General features: G+C 36.4%; 1 protein-coding gene across 4 annotated transcripts in view; it reads left to right on the forward strand.

Moving 5' to 3' along the window:
• The first annotated feature begins 634 nt into the window (after window positions 1-634).
• The window catches only part of LOC121296389 (nephronectin-like), a 38093-nt gene continuing 20535 nt past the window's right edge, over window positions 635-18192 (forward strand). Inside the window, exons 1-5 of one of the 4 annotated variants that reach the window (XM_041221897.1) lie at window positions 635-1143; window positions 5059-5159; window positions 11621-11659; window positions 14673-14765; window positions 17035-17127. In XM_041221897.1, the coding sequence (XP_041077831.1) occupies window positions 1073-1143; window positions 5059-5159; window positions 11621-11659; window positions 14673-14765; window positions 17035-17127 (397 nt within the window). In that variant the 5' untranslated portion in view covers window positions 635-1072. The remainder of the gene's footprint in view (window positions 1144-5058; window positions 5160-11620; window positions 11660-14672; window positions 14766-17034; window positions 17128-18192) is intronic. The other 3 variants (XM_041221914.1, XM_041221906.1, XM_041221923.1) reach the window with 3 other exon arrangements.

Genomic DNA, 18192 nt, shown 5'->3' on the forward strand with positions numbered 1-18192 from the left:
TAGCATTTAACAATATATGTGAGTCCATGTCGAAGAAAATGGACAGTGTGTATGATTTATTGCCATATTAAAAACCCGTCAGAGAAGACACTCGTAATTTCCACACCATGTTGATGAATATATACCAGTCTTGATCACTGTTTTGTCAATAGCAATTTTGAACAGTTGTATAGATCTGGCTGTTCTCAAACCTGTCGCATGCCTGTGTTGCTTCTGGTGTGTATGGTCATGTCCTGCGAAAATGTCTCATCGCCAATTACATCGCATCTGGTGTGTGGAGACCTTTACTGCACCTTCCTGAGCTATCAGTGTGTTGGTAGGATGGGCAAAGCACATGTGGCTATAGCGCTGTCTACAGCCCCGCATGCCTCTTGTGGAGAAATCCAAGGGCCCTTCCTCTCAAATACCAAGACGAGAGTACGCGTCCCTGAGAGAACAGACAGCTCTGCCGGCAAATGTCTTAAACAAGTCCATTTACTACAAAACACCTCGCAACACAGGTGATACAAATTTGGATTTGCATCAGTAGGTATTGTTCTACCAATGGAAAATACATTTTTAAATTTGGTGAAAAAGTACAATATTTAAAAAAAAAAAAATAGTACGCAACATTAGGGAAACGTATTTGTATTATTATTTTTTATGTCAGGGGTAAGTTCGTTTAAAAACAAAAACATAAACCTGCTCCACCTCAGTCGTGGAATCTTAAGAGGAGGGGAAAGTATCTAGCTGCAGGAATAAACTGTTGAACTGTGTAGCTCCAGCAGGGAGTGCACTCTGTCTGATCAACCAGCGAGGGCTCTTCAGTGCTCTTTGAATCTGCTCCTCTTCAGAAGACAGTGTTCTAAGCAACGTTTGCTTCAAGCTTACAGACTTGGGAAAACAGACTTTCAGTCACACTCCCTGTGCACTCACTGCACACATTATTTACAAAGCAGCCTGGATCAGAAAATGCAATAGAATCCCAAACTTCCAATTGTCGGGTTCTGGTATTCCTCTCTCGTATTCAATTCTCGCTGGGATTTTAAAAGTCACATTTCAGTAATATTTTCTGTGGACTACAGTCACAATCATGGAGTTATTAATTTATCTGGTGCTTGTGTCAACGCTGTACCTGGGAGCAGTTGGTGACTTTGACGGCAGGTAAGATGATATCGGCGTTTGTAATAATCAGGTGTAACAAATACAGTGGCTCCTAGTTGTCAATTTTTTTATTTACTTTTATGATGTAATTCTAAAATATTACAGTAAGTTATAATTAAATGTACGCACTACACTAAAGTTACTGAATTATATTGCAGTAATGCTTAAATGTAATGACATCATTACATGTGATGTTCAATTGTTGTGTTGCAAGGCTACAGAGAGAATAAGCTGGAAAAGTACAGCATTTATTTATTTTCCTAATTAAGGAAAATTGGGTAAAATATTTTACCTAATGTAACCATTTCAGACTATATTAATACAGAAATTAATAGTTTTGGCACAAACCAAAGTTTGCTTTTAACATATGTGTTATTACATTTGGAATACAAGTCTGAATTTGACAATGCAACCCATTGGAAAATAAATAGTGACTTCCCAAACTTTATGTTTACACCAATAAGCTACTAATAGGAGCTCCCAAGAAAATGCAAACCTAAACTTCATGCTGAATTAGGTGGGACTCCAGACACAGGTGACTATTTATTATGACATGCATATAGTAAAATGCAGCATCAGGCACATTTAGTTTTGTGTTCCCTGTATGAGATGGATTGGAGGCTGGTTTCATTGTTTCTGCTTTCATTATTGTACAGTTCAGAAGTAACAGCTGATAGGCACCTTCAGAACAAGAATGGCAAAGCACACAGGCGTATGTTCTTTTTAATTTCGCTGAAGTGTAAGTGACTATTTTCAGTGACTAATAGTTCAAGTCCAAACATGATTCAGGTGAAATGTTTTAAGGATAGAAAGAAAACCTGCCCAAGTACAAGAATGTGCTGGAGGTCTGAGCCAGCTTGCAGGATGCCAAAGGAGAAGAGATAAGGCTTGCCAGTTTAGGTCAAATGCTTTCAGACAAAATAACAATCAAACAATCATCAAATACCTTAATTGTAAAAATAAATATAAAAATAAATAAATATGTGTATGTGTATATATATATATATATATATATATATATATATATATATATATATATATATATATATATATATATTGTCAAAAAATGTGAGTGATAAAAGAAAATGAATGATGTCAAGTCACATGCTGATTTTAGTCTTTTTGTGTGTTTCTTGTGGTTATATTAAACCAGGGTATTTTTAGGCCACCCTTGCAGTTAATTGCATCAGCTTCTCAACTGTCATATGTACTTTAGGCAGTATTTAAATATCAGTGATAGTCACCATGTAGCCTTATTCCAGATTTGGTTATGTCTAAAGCCTCTTTCACACTGGCATGCCTACTCTGGTTCGGACCCGGGTCACAATCCTGCATTGTGTGAAACCATGTACCTTGGTTGTACCCAGCTTAACCAGGCTCCCAGAGATCCAGGATGTGGGTATACATGCTTTGACCCGGATTAAGAGAGACAAAGTGCTTGACAGCCGTCGTGAGCTGAAGCAATAACAAACAGCTGTACCTGTGTGAAGATTTCACTTCCTCAAGGAACATTTCTGTTCTGTTTAGCCATATATTTTTGTTGATTGAGAGCATGAGCCAGATTGCAGCAGAAATGTAGAAACATTTGCTATAATCAACATTTGGGCCGACGAATCAATCCAGAGACGCTTGGTTGGAAGCATCAGTATCAAGCTGCTTCCGGGGCATTGATATGCGTATTGTGCACATGCATGTTTAACCCAAATCAACCCTGCTTTATCAAAAGCAGAGTGAAATCGCGTATCCAACCCGCATGACACCGGGAACTGACCCGGGTAGGTTCTGTCCCGGGTAGAGCATGCCAGCGTGAAAGGGGCTTAATTCATGAAAACATGTACTTTTAGGATAGATATTATTATGCACAAACGACCATGACATTATGTACAACAATTGCAATTATCCAAGTTTAACATACTGTACAACCAACAGCCACAGATTATGCAATCCATTGGATTAGGAATGAGCCACTCCACTTAAAAGAAAAGCAGATATTTAATATGCCACCATGCCTTGTGGAATGTATGACTTCATGACTGTTGTGATGTTGTTGATAGTTTGGTGGAATGAGAGACCTGTGTTCAGCAGTTAAAAACCTTTATCTGTGAGGGGCCAATTGGACCCCCCCCCCCCCCCCCCCCCCCCCCCCCCCCATGTAAAACTGAAGCGCAATATTTTCTATAATGAAATGCAGTTATTGTATGTGAAAGAAAGGATTAGGATGTGGGATTAGCATTACAAAAAAGGTTATGTTTTATTGCTGTTTGGCAAGCATGCCCTTTGCAATTGAAAGTCCAAGTTTACTGGCTTGTGAAAGACGTGTTCGGCATGGTCTGTTAATTAGTGTAAGGAACCTCAACGTTTTTGTTTTCTAATCAAGACTAAAACCAACTCTCTCAAAACACTCCTTAGCAATTTTCCTTTTCCCAAACAGTGTAAGAAAAAGTTTTCATGTAACGTAAAATCAATCCTCTACATTAAATTCTTATTCGTTGAAGTTGTGTGGGTTGTTTTGAACTACTAAACTAATTGAGCAGTAAAAGAAAAACAATGGTAATGTTCTATAAAAAAAAAAAAAAAAAAAAAACATTACTTCATTCTTAATATAAGTAAAGCAATATAATCCCTTCTACCCCTCAGATATAATTGCCTGCATGATGTTAGCAGACGCTGCACTATAAGGTCCTATGGAACTATTATCAAGAACAGTAGGCCCCAATTGTATTTCAAGTCAAAAGTCCTGCTCTGGGTATTCTACTTGTTTTATCTAAATCCTTAAAGATTATATAAACACCTTTAAATAAATACATTTGAAATTGGAGGATAGGCATCCTCTGAAGGGACTGCCAGTATAGTTTTGTTTGAGAGTATTATCTAAAGTAGTCCAGCTGGGGATTGAACCAATGACCTCCCAGTCTTAAAGGCACCGATACAAACACCAGTCCATGAGGTTTGTTTAAGTTCATCATGACTGAATTCAGTTTCATCATTAGCATAGATCTGTTAAAGTTTTGTTTACGTGAGCACTCCCCTAGCTTGTGACAGCAGGACCAATAAAAAATACCTGTATGCAATGTTACATTCATTCAAAGAAAACTGCATGCTGACCACTAATGGCAAACAGTGTACTGTACAGTATGTATTAAAAAATAGTTACCTTACCAGCTGCAACATTCCTCCTGAACAGGAGAGAAGATCAACGGCCGGTCAACCTCTGACAAACTTAAGCAACAAATGTTACTAACCTTCTGAATTCTGGAGGTGAAGCCCAGCCAGGCGCGTCTCTACCTGGCCTTGTTGAGCACCTAACCAGTAAGGGTCGCTGAAGTGGGATGAGGTGAACTATGCCTTGATAATTTTCCTCCCTAACCCACAAAAATGCAAAGGTCAATGTACCAGTAATGTGTGGCGCCTGCCAATGTCTAGCCTGCAATATTCCAGGAGGCAGTGTGGTCCAGTGGTTCCAGGGCTTATAAGCAGAAGATCACCAGTTCAAATCCCACTACTGCCACTAACTGACTCACTGTTTGACCCTGAGCAAGTCACTTAACCTCCTTGTGCTCCATCCTGTAGATGAGATGTTAAATCAATGTCCTATTGTAAGTGACTGTATATAATGCACAGTTCACAGCCTACCTCTGCAAAGTGCTTTGTGATGGTGGTCCACTGTGAAAGGTGCTATATATAAAAAAGAAAGTATGAGCAAAAAGCTAGAATCAACTTTTGTGTGTGTGTTATATTGATATTCAAATTATTCATGTGCCAGAGAATGTAGAACAGTCAGAAACTAAAGCCCAAAATATAGGGATTGTCATTTAATATGAGTTTAAGACGATATTTTCCTGTTGTATTATTTAGGAACAGTAAAAAATATATCCAGGTTTAAAATATGTCTCTGTGTGTCTGTCCCTTCTGCAGGTGGCCGAGACGGGCGTCCTCCTCAAATGGACTGTGCCGCTATGGAGCCCGCATTGATTGCTGCTGGGGATGGACACGGCGGTCCTGGGGCCAGTGTCAGCGTGAGTACTGCTATTGCTGGGGCTTGTAGGGACATAGATGGGGCTTTTACACACACGTAGTGGCTTTAACACACATGCACAGCAAGAGACCCTTAGAAACAACTGGGGCTTTAGCACAGACACACAAATACACAGTAATGTGTCCATGTTGGTTTTGTAAACACTTGACAATCTTTTACAAAATGACTTTGGAAAAGATTGGTTCATTACTGTAGAAAAGAAATGAGGCATTTTCTAATGTAAAAGCTGAGGGGCTTAGTGGTGTTGCTGGAATATGCACTTGTAGGTGAATCTGTTTGTCAGCTTTATAGCGAATGTAAATTTGAAATTGGGCCTGATTTTGTTGAGCTATTCTCTGATACAAAATGGGTTTGTGCCAAACAATAATAAACATGTGTGCTGCTTTTGTTTCCTGCTTTATTAGAATGTAAATCTCAAAACAATACTCACAGGTTCACTTACATTTATTTTATAATATTTGCTAATTTTGCAAGCTATTTACAAAAGAGTACAAAGAGCAAGTGGAAGAACAGCAGAGCAATTCCTATCTGACACTGACTAATGTATGGTCCTGTTGCAATATGTGTGGTATGTTGCACAGCTTTTTCTGATATCACAGTGATAGAAATGGCAGGTGTCAGTATTTTGACCAGTGCCAAACTGACATGTACAGTGTCAGAGCCTCCATAACACCTATGAAACTGTGAGCTTGGAGTGATAAGTACTAGTGCTCTGATTGCCATGTGCAAAAATCCAGAACATTTCATTTTGAATGTATTCCATTTAAATGCTAATTTAAATGGAATACATAAGCATTTGTTGTATCTATTTGTTTCATGTTATGTAACAAATGTACAGTGCATGCTGATAGTCAGTTCTGAAGTGGGGCAAGTATATTTGTAAATGGTTTGCAAAGGTGGCATTTTTGGCAAATCCAAGAAAATTAAATTACTATGATGTTTCCTTGAAGTTTTCTTTTTATTTTATATTCAAAAGTTAGGTTCAGGAAATTATTTTTCAGTTGGGTTTGTTACTTGCCATGGGGGGCGGGGGGGAGTATTTCTTTAATGCATAGTCTGTGAACTGGACATTATTAGGCACCCAATATATCGAACAAATTCATGGTAGTTTGCACGGCTTCTGCACATGATGTTACAGCTTTTGCTTTCACAAAGTGCATGCTCGGGTTATTTATACACTGGGGTTTTTGCTCTTAATAAGAGGTGCTGTAGTTGTAAGCCACACTTGGACTGTTGCATGCAGCTGCTGTAATTATTGTACACAAGCTCAAGCCTTAACTAATAGAAAATGCTTTGTCCACCATGCTATAACAGGCTGTTCAAAAGCTGAACACAATTGTCATTTTTTTTCCCCCAACATTTGGTTTCCCAACATGTTTTCTGTTTGCTAAATGTGTTGTGATAAAGATTATGTTTATTTATTTGGCTGTATTTACCTTGCAATATATCTGAATGCAATGATGCATTTTTTTTCAAAAGTATTTAACCAAGTTAAGACTTTAACAGATCGTTGAAACAAAACAATATAAGAGTTTGCCATTCAGTTTCCAAATAATGTATTCCCTTACAAAGAAAGCTGAAGAATACCATTAATATGCTGTTATAATACCCTGGAAGATAACAGCATTTCAAGCAATGGCAACACAATAGATTTGGTAAAAATATTGCACAGTGGTCCTGTTAATATCATACCATATTTGTACAATTAATTCATTGTAAACTCTCAGTATGCACAAATACCATTTATCACTGTCTCGATATCAGTTGGGTGTTGTGCAATAAATCTTCCCACATATGCTGAATATAACTACAAAATCAGGACCTGTGTTCAAAGTGGGATTGGAATAGCCAAATTAGACAATCTATATGGAGGATCAAAAAGGATAGAGAAGCCTAAAGATTTTCTCTTTGAACAAGAATAGAAAGCTAAAATTAAGAGAACAACATGGATTATCTTCTTGAATAGACTATACTATATATAAGTAGCGGAGCATGTCCCCAACTTAAAAGAATCTTAAATTCCAGAACATCCAGTACTAACTGCAAGGCTGTGTAAGGCTCAGACCGTTAAGTAGTGGAAGATTAAATCAGAGTATTATAGTGAGCAGACTCTTTTTGGAGTGAGGACCAAGTGATCCACGGGTTTGATCATATATAATTCCAGTCAGTTGGTAAAGGAAATTGTATATTATGAACTTGTGATAACAACAGCTGGGTAGGAAAATACATAAACCCCTTGCTAGTGTCCCTTTTGTCTCCAGTGTTACCCTTGCAATAGATACAATCCTAAAACACTACCCCTTACAGGAACTCCTGTTGCTCAGACATCTCTAACAGTCTATTACCATTTACCCCCAAATCTTTGCTCATCTATCATCTGCAGGAATAAAAGCGAACGTAAATGGCATCGCTGACTAAAGCCTGATTGAAAGACAACTCCCTGGAGGAACTCATTACAACATTACATTTGCCAACAAGTTACTATATAACATGTCATAGCCAGCCCCCCATAGGAACTCATTACAGTATTTAGCATCTTGCTATTGCAATGGCTGAAGCCACAGTAGCTTTTTAAAGCATTTACCATACAGTTTGGCTGTCAGAGGGTGTGCGTCTTCACAGCCATTGGTGGGCTTTATAGCAAAGTTAGGATACACTGCAGAAATACCAACCTTTGATTTGGTTGGAAATAAGAAGTTTTCTATTAACTCCATTGTAAAGCCAATAAAAAAGGAATATACAATACCTCCCAGGTTCAGTTGTTAAAGCTGAAAGAAACTAGGCAGTGGAACTATCTAATTCACATGCCCCTATTGCCTTTGTCCTCTGAACGTCTGGATTTGAATCTGGCTCAGTGACAGTCTGGTGGTCTCAACTTAGCCCAGTATGGACATTACCGACATCACCAAACCACAACACAGTTAGGCACGATTGGCAGCCCAAGTCCATCATTAGTAAGTAAAAATAAAGGACAGTCAAAACAAGCTCTGTTATCTTCTACTTTTGAACAGTCTGTTCTTGACACTAGGCTTCAATACAGGGCACTGGTTTAGATTAAACTAATCAAAATCAGGTGGTTAAATACTTTTGATAAGATTGTGCATCTGTAATAATTTTACTGTAGTTTTAGAGCTAAATATCTGTTAATGTAACTGCTTATAAAAAGTGGCATGCATGCAAATGATGCATACTTTCATCTTTATTGAAGAACTGTGTTTAACTAGGCTTCACAATAATCAGTTTTTGCAATGGATGCTTACATCCAAAAGAAGAAAAACAGAAACCAAAGCTTGCATTAGCTGGCAGTGTTTTGTGGACAGTATCCTTTTTCTTGCAAAAATACAATCATGTGTGCTGAAATTATGCAGATAACAAAATCCTGTGACTTGTTCCAAAGTGCAGGGATCCTCTGGGATGAATTTAATCAGGTGACGGTTAGCTTAACTCAATAACTGCCTAATAATGTGTTCACGGTACATTACATTACATTAAATGGGTCTTATTAGCCTTTAGTTAAGTTTTCATAAATATATATATATATATATATATATATATATATATATATATATATATATATATATATATATATATATATATATATATATATTAATAAATAAGTGTGTGTGTGTGTAGTTTGAACTCCCCCCCTACTGATAGAAGCATCTCTATGTAAAAAACAAGACCCTAAATCACTGTAGTAATAGATTTATTCAAGTGATGACTTTTCTCCCATGGTAGCATCTTTAGGCTTACATTATTTTTTCTTTAACCATTTTGTTATTTTATTTTATTTTATTTAAAATCTCCAGACCATGAGATTCAAGACCTGGTTTCCAAAGGTGAAGCATTAAATACAGGTGTACACATCGGAAACATAAACACTTGTAAATAACCATTTAATTGCTTCAATCTGTTTAAGCGGATTTGTTTAGGGGAGTTGGGTAACATAAACTCATAATGTTGTTTTAAAAACACCAAGGACTGAAGTCCAAAAGCACACAGCACAGATTAAAAAAAGCAACCACATTGCCAAGCTTCCTACATAGCCTCAGATCAAAGCCAGTTTTTATTCTTTGTTCTTACATTTAAAATCATGATGTGTCATCATTCAGGCTGTTTTGACATGTAGATATGTCAAAGATTTCAGTAGCTGTGCATTTATAGGAACATTTAATTAAGAAAATCAACAGCACTAAATATTAAGAAGCTATAGTTATAACATCCACAGTTACTTCCACATTCCCAGAATCAAAACCTTTCCTTGTGTCATATACAGTGCAACTCAATCTATTCAATTGATCTAAACTTTGGCGGATCTAAATACCAATACTATTTCAATATTAAATTCAAACCAAACCTGTGATTTTAATTACTTTTAAATATGGATGTCACGATATTAACTTTTTCATTATCACGATATTAGTCCAGACATTATCACGTGTATTGAGTATCGCAATATTACAGGTCTGGTTTTGAAGTAATTGTAAAGTTTTCCCTCATTTTTCTTCTGAAAGGAAAAAAAACATCAGTATTATGAGAAATGTGTTGCAGGTTGGAGCAATTGCATTATTCTTTTGAGTTGTTTCTTACTAGTTTTACAATCTTAAACGGTTTTATCCTTTTCAGAAAAATGAGGGCACTCACTTCAAAATGGTACTCTTAGGGCCTCATGCACTAAACAGTGTTAAATTACCTGAAATACTGCGTGGTAAGAGAAACCCATAATATGCGCAAAAAGGAAGACGTGTCCGCTGTATTTACTAATATAATAATATACACGAATAAGGCGAGCTAAATCATTCATTTGCCAGTCATAGCATTCGAAATGCTGCACACGTTAAACACCCTTTATTTTAGTATATGGGCACTCCAAAGGACAGGTAGTCTGGCTCTCACTTTGTCAGAATGACAGCGACCAAGGAGGCAGCATTTGTTGCTTTCCCTTATTACTAGTGAAGCCATCTAGCAATGCAATAGAGATGAATTCTGTGTGAAGTCTGTTAATAACGTGGTGAGTTAATATCGCAGTATACCCTCTTACCGTGACATCCCTACTTTTAAATATAAAACTACAATGTTAAGAGATGTTAGTCAAATCATTTGAATGATTTAAACCAGTATTGAAATGACCTACCACCAGTTGGCTCGATTGAATAGACATCAATGTCTTTAAACCTTTACAAGCAATATATAAATGTCCAATTACATATGATAGTCTGCAGCTGTACTCCCTGGCATTATAGATAAAGAGATCTCCTTTATATATAATGCCAGGGAGTACAGTTGGAAGTACTTGGCTTCCTTTACCCAGTTGAATCCATAGAGTTTCCTTCGTGCAGCATTAAACATGTCTGTAAAATTCGAAATTAGAGACATCAGTATGACAAAAGGTGATGACCATAATATGTAGTCTATAGAATAGTACAGAATAAGACATATTTTGTATTTAAGGCAATGATGTGTTAGTGTCATGGTAGTGTATTAAAATCACTAATTTACAGTACATGGAACAATTTTTTGCTCTCAAAATATATGTAAAATACAAGTGTAACATACAGACATGGAGACACCTCCATAGATCCTCACAATCTGAAAATCCCAATAACGTGCTGAACATTTTTAAATGGTTGGTCAAACGGTTTTACAGATATATGGAAAATATAAGTGATGCATACAGATGTATGGCCGACAGACACCGCCCATGTATCTCCAGAATATCTCAAGTCTCATGTCAAATTTTTTTTTAAGGAACAGTGGAAGGCTTTACAGTTTAATTTAAGCACAGAATCAGTACTTTGTATACATCAGTAGCTAAAATAATTGAAAATGCTCGAACAAATTACGCAAATGTCACTTAATTCACAAGCTTTCTTTAAAACCTCAAATCACTCTTTAGATGTTTAGATGATCACTGTAAACAAGGATTTAGTTTGGTTGTTTTTTTTTTGTGGGTTTACAATATGGATGTGCAATACAGCTATGATAATGTTTTTATTCTATGAACATTTTAAATAGTTGTTTTAATGCTTATTAGTTTAAACTGTTGGATATGCAATGTTGTAACTGGGAAAAATAAAACTATAAGCAAATGGTAACAAATGGTTATCAAGGATACTGTCTCCTAAACAGCTGCTGGTCAAGCTTTCATAAAATAAATAAATCCAGGAGCTTCATTTTTCTTTTGTTAAATAAATGCCATACATAATTGCATCCCTTTGATCTATTTTCTTACCTGCATAAAGTGAAGAAACAGTCAAATGATTCAAATCAAATGATGATACCTTGTAAGTACGAGGCAGTACAATTGTGTGTGTGTGTGTGTGTGTGTGTAAGTCTTTTGGAATGCATGTTGTCGAGAAACCAAGTCCAGCTTCGTGTCATGTTTTTCTTTTTTTTTTTTTTTAAGTCTGGAATTTCTTTTTTTGGACATTTGTTTTGCAGCTCTCTACAGAGTAGTCGGGATAAGGTGCCAGCCCCAAGGTTAGCTCAACATATTTCTTGCAATAATCTTGGCAAGCCGTGTCCTGAAGGCATGGCCCTTAAATCATGGGTTAAATGAGATGTAAATAGCCCCCTGCAGCAGCAAATGTTTCTGTTGTCTGAAACCCCAGCACACTTGCTACAGCCACAGTTTGGTTGAACATACTTGAAATAATCCTCATTATGTATCTTAGCCTTACTTATTGTTTCAGGAAACATACAACACGGCCAAGGTTAGCAAGATAACTGGTCCGACCAAAGTCTTGGTGCAATAACCTTTTCAATACTCTGTACTCTGCAATATCATGTTAGAATGTTGGAAAAGGAAACGGAGTGTGTTAGGAATGCAACAAGATTCTGGGACTTGAGGTCATTTATCTTGGGGATGTGATAGGCAATTGCCATCTTTAGGGGATGGAAACCAAACCCTTAAATGCCCCACAGAGATCAAATCTGAAATAGGGGCAGGCACTGACTGGTAGTGGCTGCTCCAGTACTGCTCCTCCCATTGGGTTTCACTAATATATTTAGATAGTAAAGTTCCAACTAGAGAAGTAAATAATAGGATGTAAAGGGACATTTTCAGTAAAGGATAATGAACTGTAAGTCTGTGATATGTTTCTTTGTCAGTGTGACATAAATAGATAACATAGAAATATATAACAAATCTAACAAAAAATGTTATCTTGTTCAAACATTATTTAATGTAATTAAAAAATACACTTTATTCTTCAGCCTGTCATGGAGAGTAACCATAAGATAATAATCTCCTGGAGATAACAGTGTTGTACTAACACTTTTTCAGTTACTGAATTGAACCCAAAACCTGCTAATATTTAAAAAAAGTAGGTAGGCACTGAATTAAAGTTCAGTTAGTTAAATCTTGATGTGAAGACCACAAGTCGTGAAAACTAAAACGTTAAATTTAAGTCAAAATACCTACATTATTTTAGATATATCCTGAGCCATCACAGACTTACAGTTTGTCTTGCGGATAGCCTCTTACATGTTTATTGATTGCACCCATCAACCAGGAATTCTGGTAATGTGACAAACTGTCTATAGTAAAGGGAGCTGGGGGGCAGTGGCTCTGCAGATTATGACAGATTAGTCTTGAAAAGGGTACTGATGGACAGGGACACCTTATTGGTTCACATACTACATTTGAACTAGTGCTGGCAATGGGTCACTGGTTGAATACTGCTTTGAGGTAATCCATCCCATCTATCAACACTCTGATTAGGTGCTGTTGGAGATGCCATCATTTAAATTATCCCACAGCATCTGTTGAGTAAGTGCAAGGAATTATTGACCCCTGGCCAATTATTTCCTAAAGGAATGGCCTTCATCCCACCAAGCATGAAACAGGCCCTTTCTGAGGAAGATTCTTTGAATGCTTATGGTGTACAGTATATATTTAAACACACATGATCATACAGTAAAAATAATCCCAGGCTGGCAAAGAACTCTCTTGAGTCATCCTGCTGGCAAAATAATCACCTTGGATGACTTTAATTGGAATGTATCAGTCCCCGGCCATTTATTTCCATTCTTCTTGTTCATATCTATATGAATGCAAGGGTGTATATAAAAGGTAGTAGGAAGAATATTGCAGCGCTTTTCACGTTCATCCCATTGGGAGCTATGTGGTCTCAAGTGGTAAAGGTGTTCAAATGAAACAGACGTATTCCACATTTTTACAGTTTTATTGTCTGACTGCCTAAAACAATAATTGTCTTGGGAGAGGCCTAATTTCCAGACACTTATTCAGCACTGTATAAACACTGCTTTCTTCTGTTGCCAAAAACATCTGGCATAGGCCTCTATTACCTAAGGAAAACTTACCCCCTTTATGAACGATTATTGAAGTTAGTGATGATGTTGCGCAACGCAGCCACTCACCACTTGACTAATTAACTTGACAAATGACTCCAGTAGTATCTGACCTCAGCATTTTCAACAACAGAGACAAGACTGTACACACACACAGCTCTTTGAGCGTGAATAATGTCAGTGTCATGCATCTATGCTTAGTACAAAAATACAAAATCTAAACCAATTTTAGGAAGGTCTTGGTTTTAATGAAACAATAAGTTTGTGATTTACCTTACCACAGTCAAACTGTAGTATTCCTGCAGCTCTTTAGTAATGTCTCGTTTGTGTTTTTATATAATGCAGTGTTAAGCACCATTGCAGTCAAGGAAACAATAAAGAACAACCATTTATTATCGTCTCCTTAATTAGTTTCATGGGTAACACGGTAACACTTTAAGCGTCTGTAATTCCAATGTAACTAACGCATGATTTCCTACTGATTTCAAATAAAATTTCTATTGAATTCAAGTCACAAGCATAAGTTCATGACATACTTCATATGACATTTCCCTTAATACATTTGAAATAATCATGAACAGACACTTATTTTAAAGTGTTACAAGTACTTACTGTTAATCATATATATCCACTGAGGTAAATCTCTACCGCTTTGTCTCCATAGTTATATGTAAAAGTTGATAAACTATAGTTATATTTTTTTATGCATGCTCAGTCCTCACCTGTCATTTTAGAAAGTATTACAGCATTTGTTGTTTGGTATTTCAGTATATCATTTTTACAATTTTTTCCATAAAGTGGAAATCATGTAATTTCGGTTTTAGCTAAGCTTAGTAACACTTGGATGACAAGCCATTTAAATCCACATATGTCTGACAACAAGTAGTTTTGGCGGAAGACGTAATTACCATACCAAAATGAAAAAAAAGAACCAGTTTTGAATGTCACAGTGGATGAGATACAGTCAATTGCAATAAATGTATCTGTTGTTGAAGATTGCTGGTCTTGGTGTACTAAAGTCTGTCAGATTTTAAAAGGCTGTAAAGGTAGAGAGGCATAATTTCCTTTTTATGTGGTTGAAATACTTAGATTTCATACAGAGAAGGTGCTCAAAACCATTAGGTATACAAGCTATCCAGTATTTGACATTAACAAACATGTTTATTTTTTTTTCCAACAGCTGTCTGCCAACCTGGATGTAAACATGGGGAGTGCGTGGGACCAAACAAGTGCAAATGTTACCTAGGATACACAGGAAAAACTTGTAACCAGGGTAAGATAAAGCAGAAGTGAGTTACCAGTAGACCAGTTTTAACCCCACATAAATTTTTCGTATAATCATCAGAACAGAACAGGGTTAACCCACATATCAGAATCTGGTATCAGCACTTAAACTTGTTTAGTTGACCTTTAGAACTGGTATAGTTCCAGAAATTCCATCTTCGAACAGGCCAGTCTGTTAGGCTCCATTGTCAATTTCCGTTCTTCAATGAAAGAACGGAAGGGCAAGGGTTGAGAAAAAAAGAAGGTTCAAGAAAATCTAAATGTATTTCAATGTGTAAAGCTTTAAACTTGTGTGTGTTTTATCAGACACTTCTGTATTTATTTATTTATTTAAAATATTTCCGTAGCAATTTTTAGTTTTTTCACTTGGACCAGGTAACCGAAGCTTACCTTTTAACATTATTATTTTTTTTTTTTTTGTTGCTGTCCTGTTTTTACAAAACTGTAACTAAACTCAACGAGAAGGCCCAGAATTCTGCAGAACATACACTTTTCCATTTAAAGATATGCATTTCTGGAAACCATTCAAAAATTTCAACGAAGAATTAGTAATTGGTTTAGAAGCATAAAATAATTTTTACAATCTACCACCAAGTCAGCAATAGGATACCCTGTAATTATGAACCCTAAAAAACCCCATCAGGAATGTATAAGTCAGCAGGCTCACATTTCACTGGTAATTTCTGGTAATGCGTGTCACCTTGGTTAATGGAATATTATTAATAGTCTGGCTCTGTTTCCTTTGTAGAAAATGAATATTAATAATAGTATGGCTCTGTTTTGTTGGTAGAAAATCTTTTACACTTTACATTAGATCCTCGAAAGGATGCTGTTGATGAAAACCCAAAATCTAAATGTACCTGCATTACAGAAATAAACTACAAGCCAGAGGGCATTCTGTCTTAGACAAACAAGGTTAACTAGAGTTTGAAAAGGGCAGCTCTGTAGACTGACTTTCAATTTAAAATTAGCTAGCAATACAGCCAAAGAATGTGGTAGCCATTTAAAAAATGTGTACATGCTGGCTATTGATGTGGGTTTCAGAACCCCTGATGTTTTTTTTTTTTTTTTTTTTTTTTTTATCTTACTTTGGTCAACATGGTATACTATCACAGCATGAAATCTCCATTGATAAGAGGATGAGCTACATACATTTATTGTAAAGTAGCTCTAAGCTGAGGTTCAGCTGTTCGGTTATTTTAAATGAGTGCCAAAGATCTGAACCTCCTTTGACTACCCCCATTGTTAGGAAATATTGTATTTCACTGCTAACTCACAGATGCACACTTGCAGACTTTCATGCTTTTCGAGTAACCTTTACAGAGCTTAAAACTACTCAAGAAGCCATATATTACCACTGGAACTTATTAGATTCAATTCAGGATCCAAGGTATACAGAAAACTATCACCAGTTGTTTTTCTTCATTGTTTCCATTAAGGGCTAGTTGAAAAAGCATTATTATACACCAATACTCAGTAAATTTATTGCGTGTGAGTTATGTGCCAAAAAAAGTCTTTTAAGCAGACTTGACTACATTGAATATACTATAATAAAATATATATTAATTAAACCTGTTTTTTTAGTGCAATAAACCTTCAATGAAAATAGCTTTTGTATCCTCAACATTTTTTAACCAAAAGGTCTACTTGATATGCTTTTGAAATGAGATTAAGGTTCTAATGAGCACTTTGAATATATTCACCTAGTATATTACTACAAAACATATACTATGTTTCAGAACTCTTTGGTTTAACTATTAAATGTGTGTGTTTTTTTTCTTTAAACAAATAATTTAGAAACCTGTAGCTTGTATTTAATCTAACATTGATTATTAAGCAACACTTTTGTCAAAAGAGTTTTTATTTTAGAAAGCATCAAATAAGAGTTTAAAAACTTTATATATTTTGGTGGTACAGCAATGTTTAGTTTCCCACTTGTGAATTGACACCTGTCTTGCAGTTAGAATGCTTCACATCTCCAGTTGTACCATAGACATATATTGTAGATTAGGGTATACACTCACAGTTATCGTTTTTAATTTAGTCTGTCCTTTATGTCAGTATTTTGGCAGTGTGGTTCCAACTGGAGGACGGAATAAAACAAAAATCTGAATTAAAAAAAATAAATAAATAACATTTTCATGTCCCCTCAAATTTCTCACACTCTGATGAATAAACAACAAAAAAAGGAAGCTTTATTTTTCACTATCTACCTGTGTACTGTTTTTGTCTTTGGTATTCCTCTGGCTCTCTTGAAGACGAGCAGGATTATGTTACTCCCCCAATGTGGGACAGTCACCCTCCTCTCTTTCTTCCCATGGATCACCAACCAGCAGGTGCACCTACAGCGGGTGAGCAAGTCTGTAATTCCTAAGGCGGCTTCCCCCCTCAACCCTACCTAGACTTGCACAGCTTACACCGGCGAGTCTTGCTGCCTCCCCACTTCTCTACCAGACCAAAAGCATTGCCTTTCCTGATAGAGCCCCAGCTGGTGAATGCAAAAACATGCCTTAGCAAAGCATGTGATCACACAAGTTCATGGCCCTGGCTGAGCCTCCCAAGACCCTTCATCTTTTCATCATCTCTCTGTTATCTCAACCATAAACTCTCTTACTGTACTTCTCCTTTTTCATATACAGGGCAACTGTCTTTTTTTTTTTTGTCACTGCTTGAAATGCCTGTGCTTCAGTGATCCCACTTCTTGTTTTGTTTCATTTAGAGATGCAGAGAATTGTAAAAGGGCTGCTACCATGGTAATGACTTCTTGTTGATTAGTACACTATTTCCACTGGTGTCACATTGCTTCTTTAGTAATTTTTTTGACTTCCTGTCAACAGTTACCATGTATACCCTTTCTAGTTGAAAGCTATACATTAATATTAAAAGAAACATTGGGTAGCTGTCTACATATGGGCTGTCTATATGGGCAGTATCTTATCTTGTGCCCTGTGTGATATCTATGGAGCGGTCAGAAGCCAGTGTTATGTACTTAGAAGTTACAATTGGGTGTTGATTCAAACTGTCCAAGTGACTATGTTGTGATACCAGTACTTCGCCATAGAAAAGGAGAGGTGAATAAAATATTTTAAATGTACCTCAGTCATAGATCATCCCAGTAATTCACTGAGTGATTTATTTCATCAGTCCAGTTATAATGAACATACCAAGTAGATCATGTTCAGTGCAAATGATGCTACAAAGTTGTGGTAAATGCCCTCTGCTACAGTATATTTTTTTGTTTTCTTAATTTCCGTTTTCCTATTCTATTCTTTACTAAAAAAAAAAAAAAAAAAAAATTCTTGCTAAGCAGCATGTGCTATTGCTGTGGACCTGCTTTTTGGAGAAAATGTATTAACTTTTGTTTTTTTACTTATTTTAACATTGGCTCCTCTTAGAAAACGAAGATAAGAAGATAA

Source organism: Polyodon spathula, chromosome 2 (genome assembly GCF_017654505.1).
Source record: "Polyodon spathula isolate WHYD16114869_AA chromosome 2, ASM1765450v1, whole genome shotgun sequence".
NCBI classification, from domain to species: Eukaryota; Metazoa; Chordata; class Actinopteri; order Acipenseriformes; family Polyodontidae; genus Polyodon; species Polyodon spathula.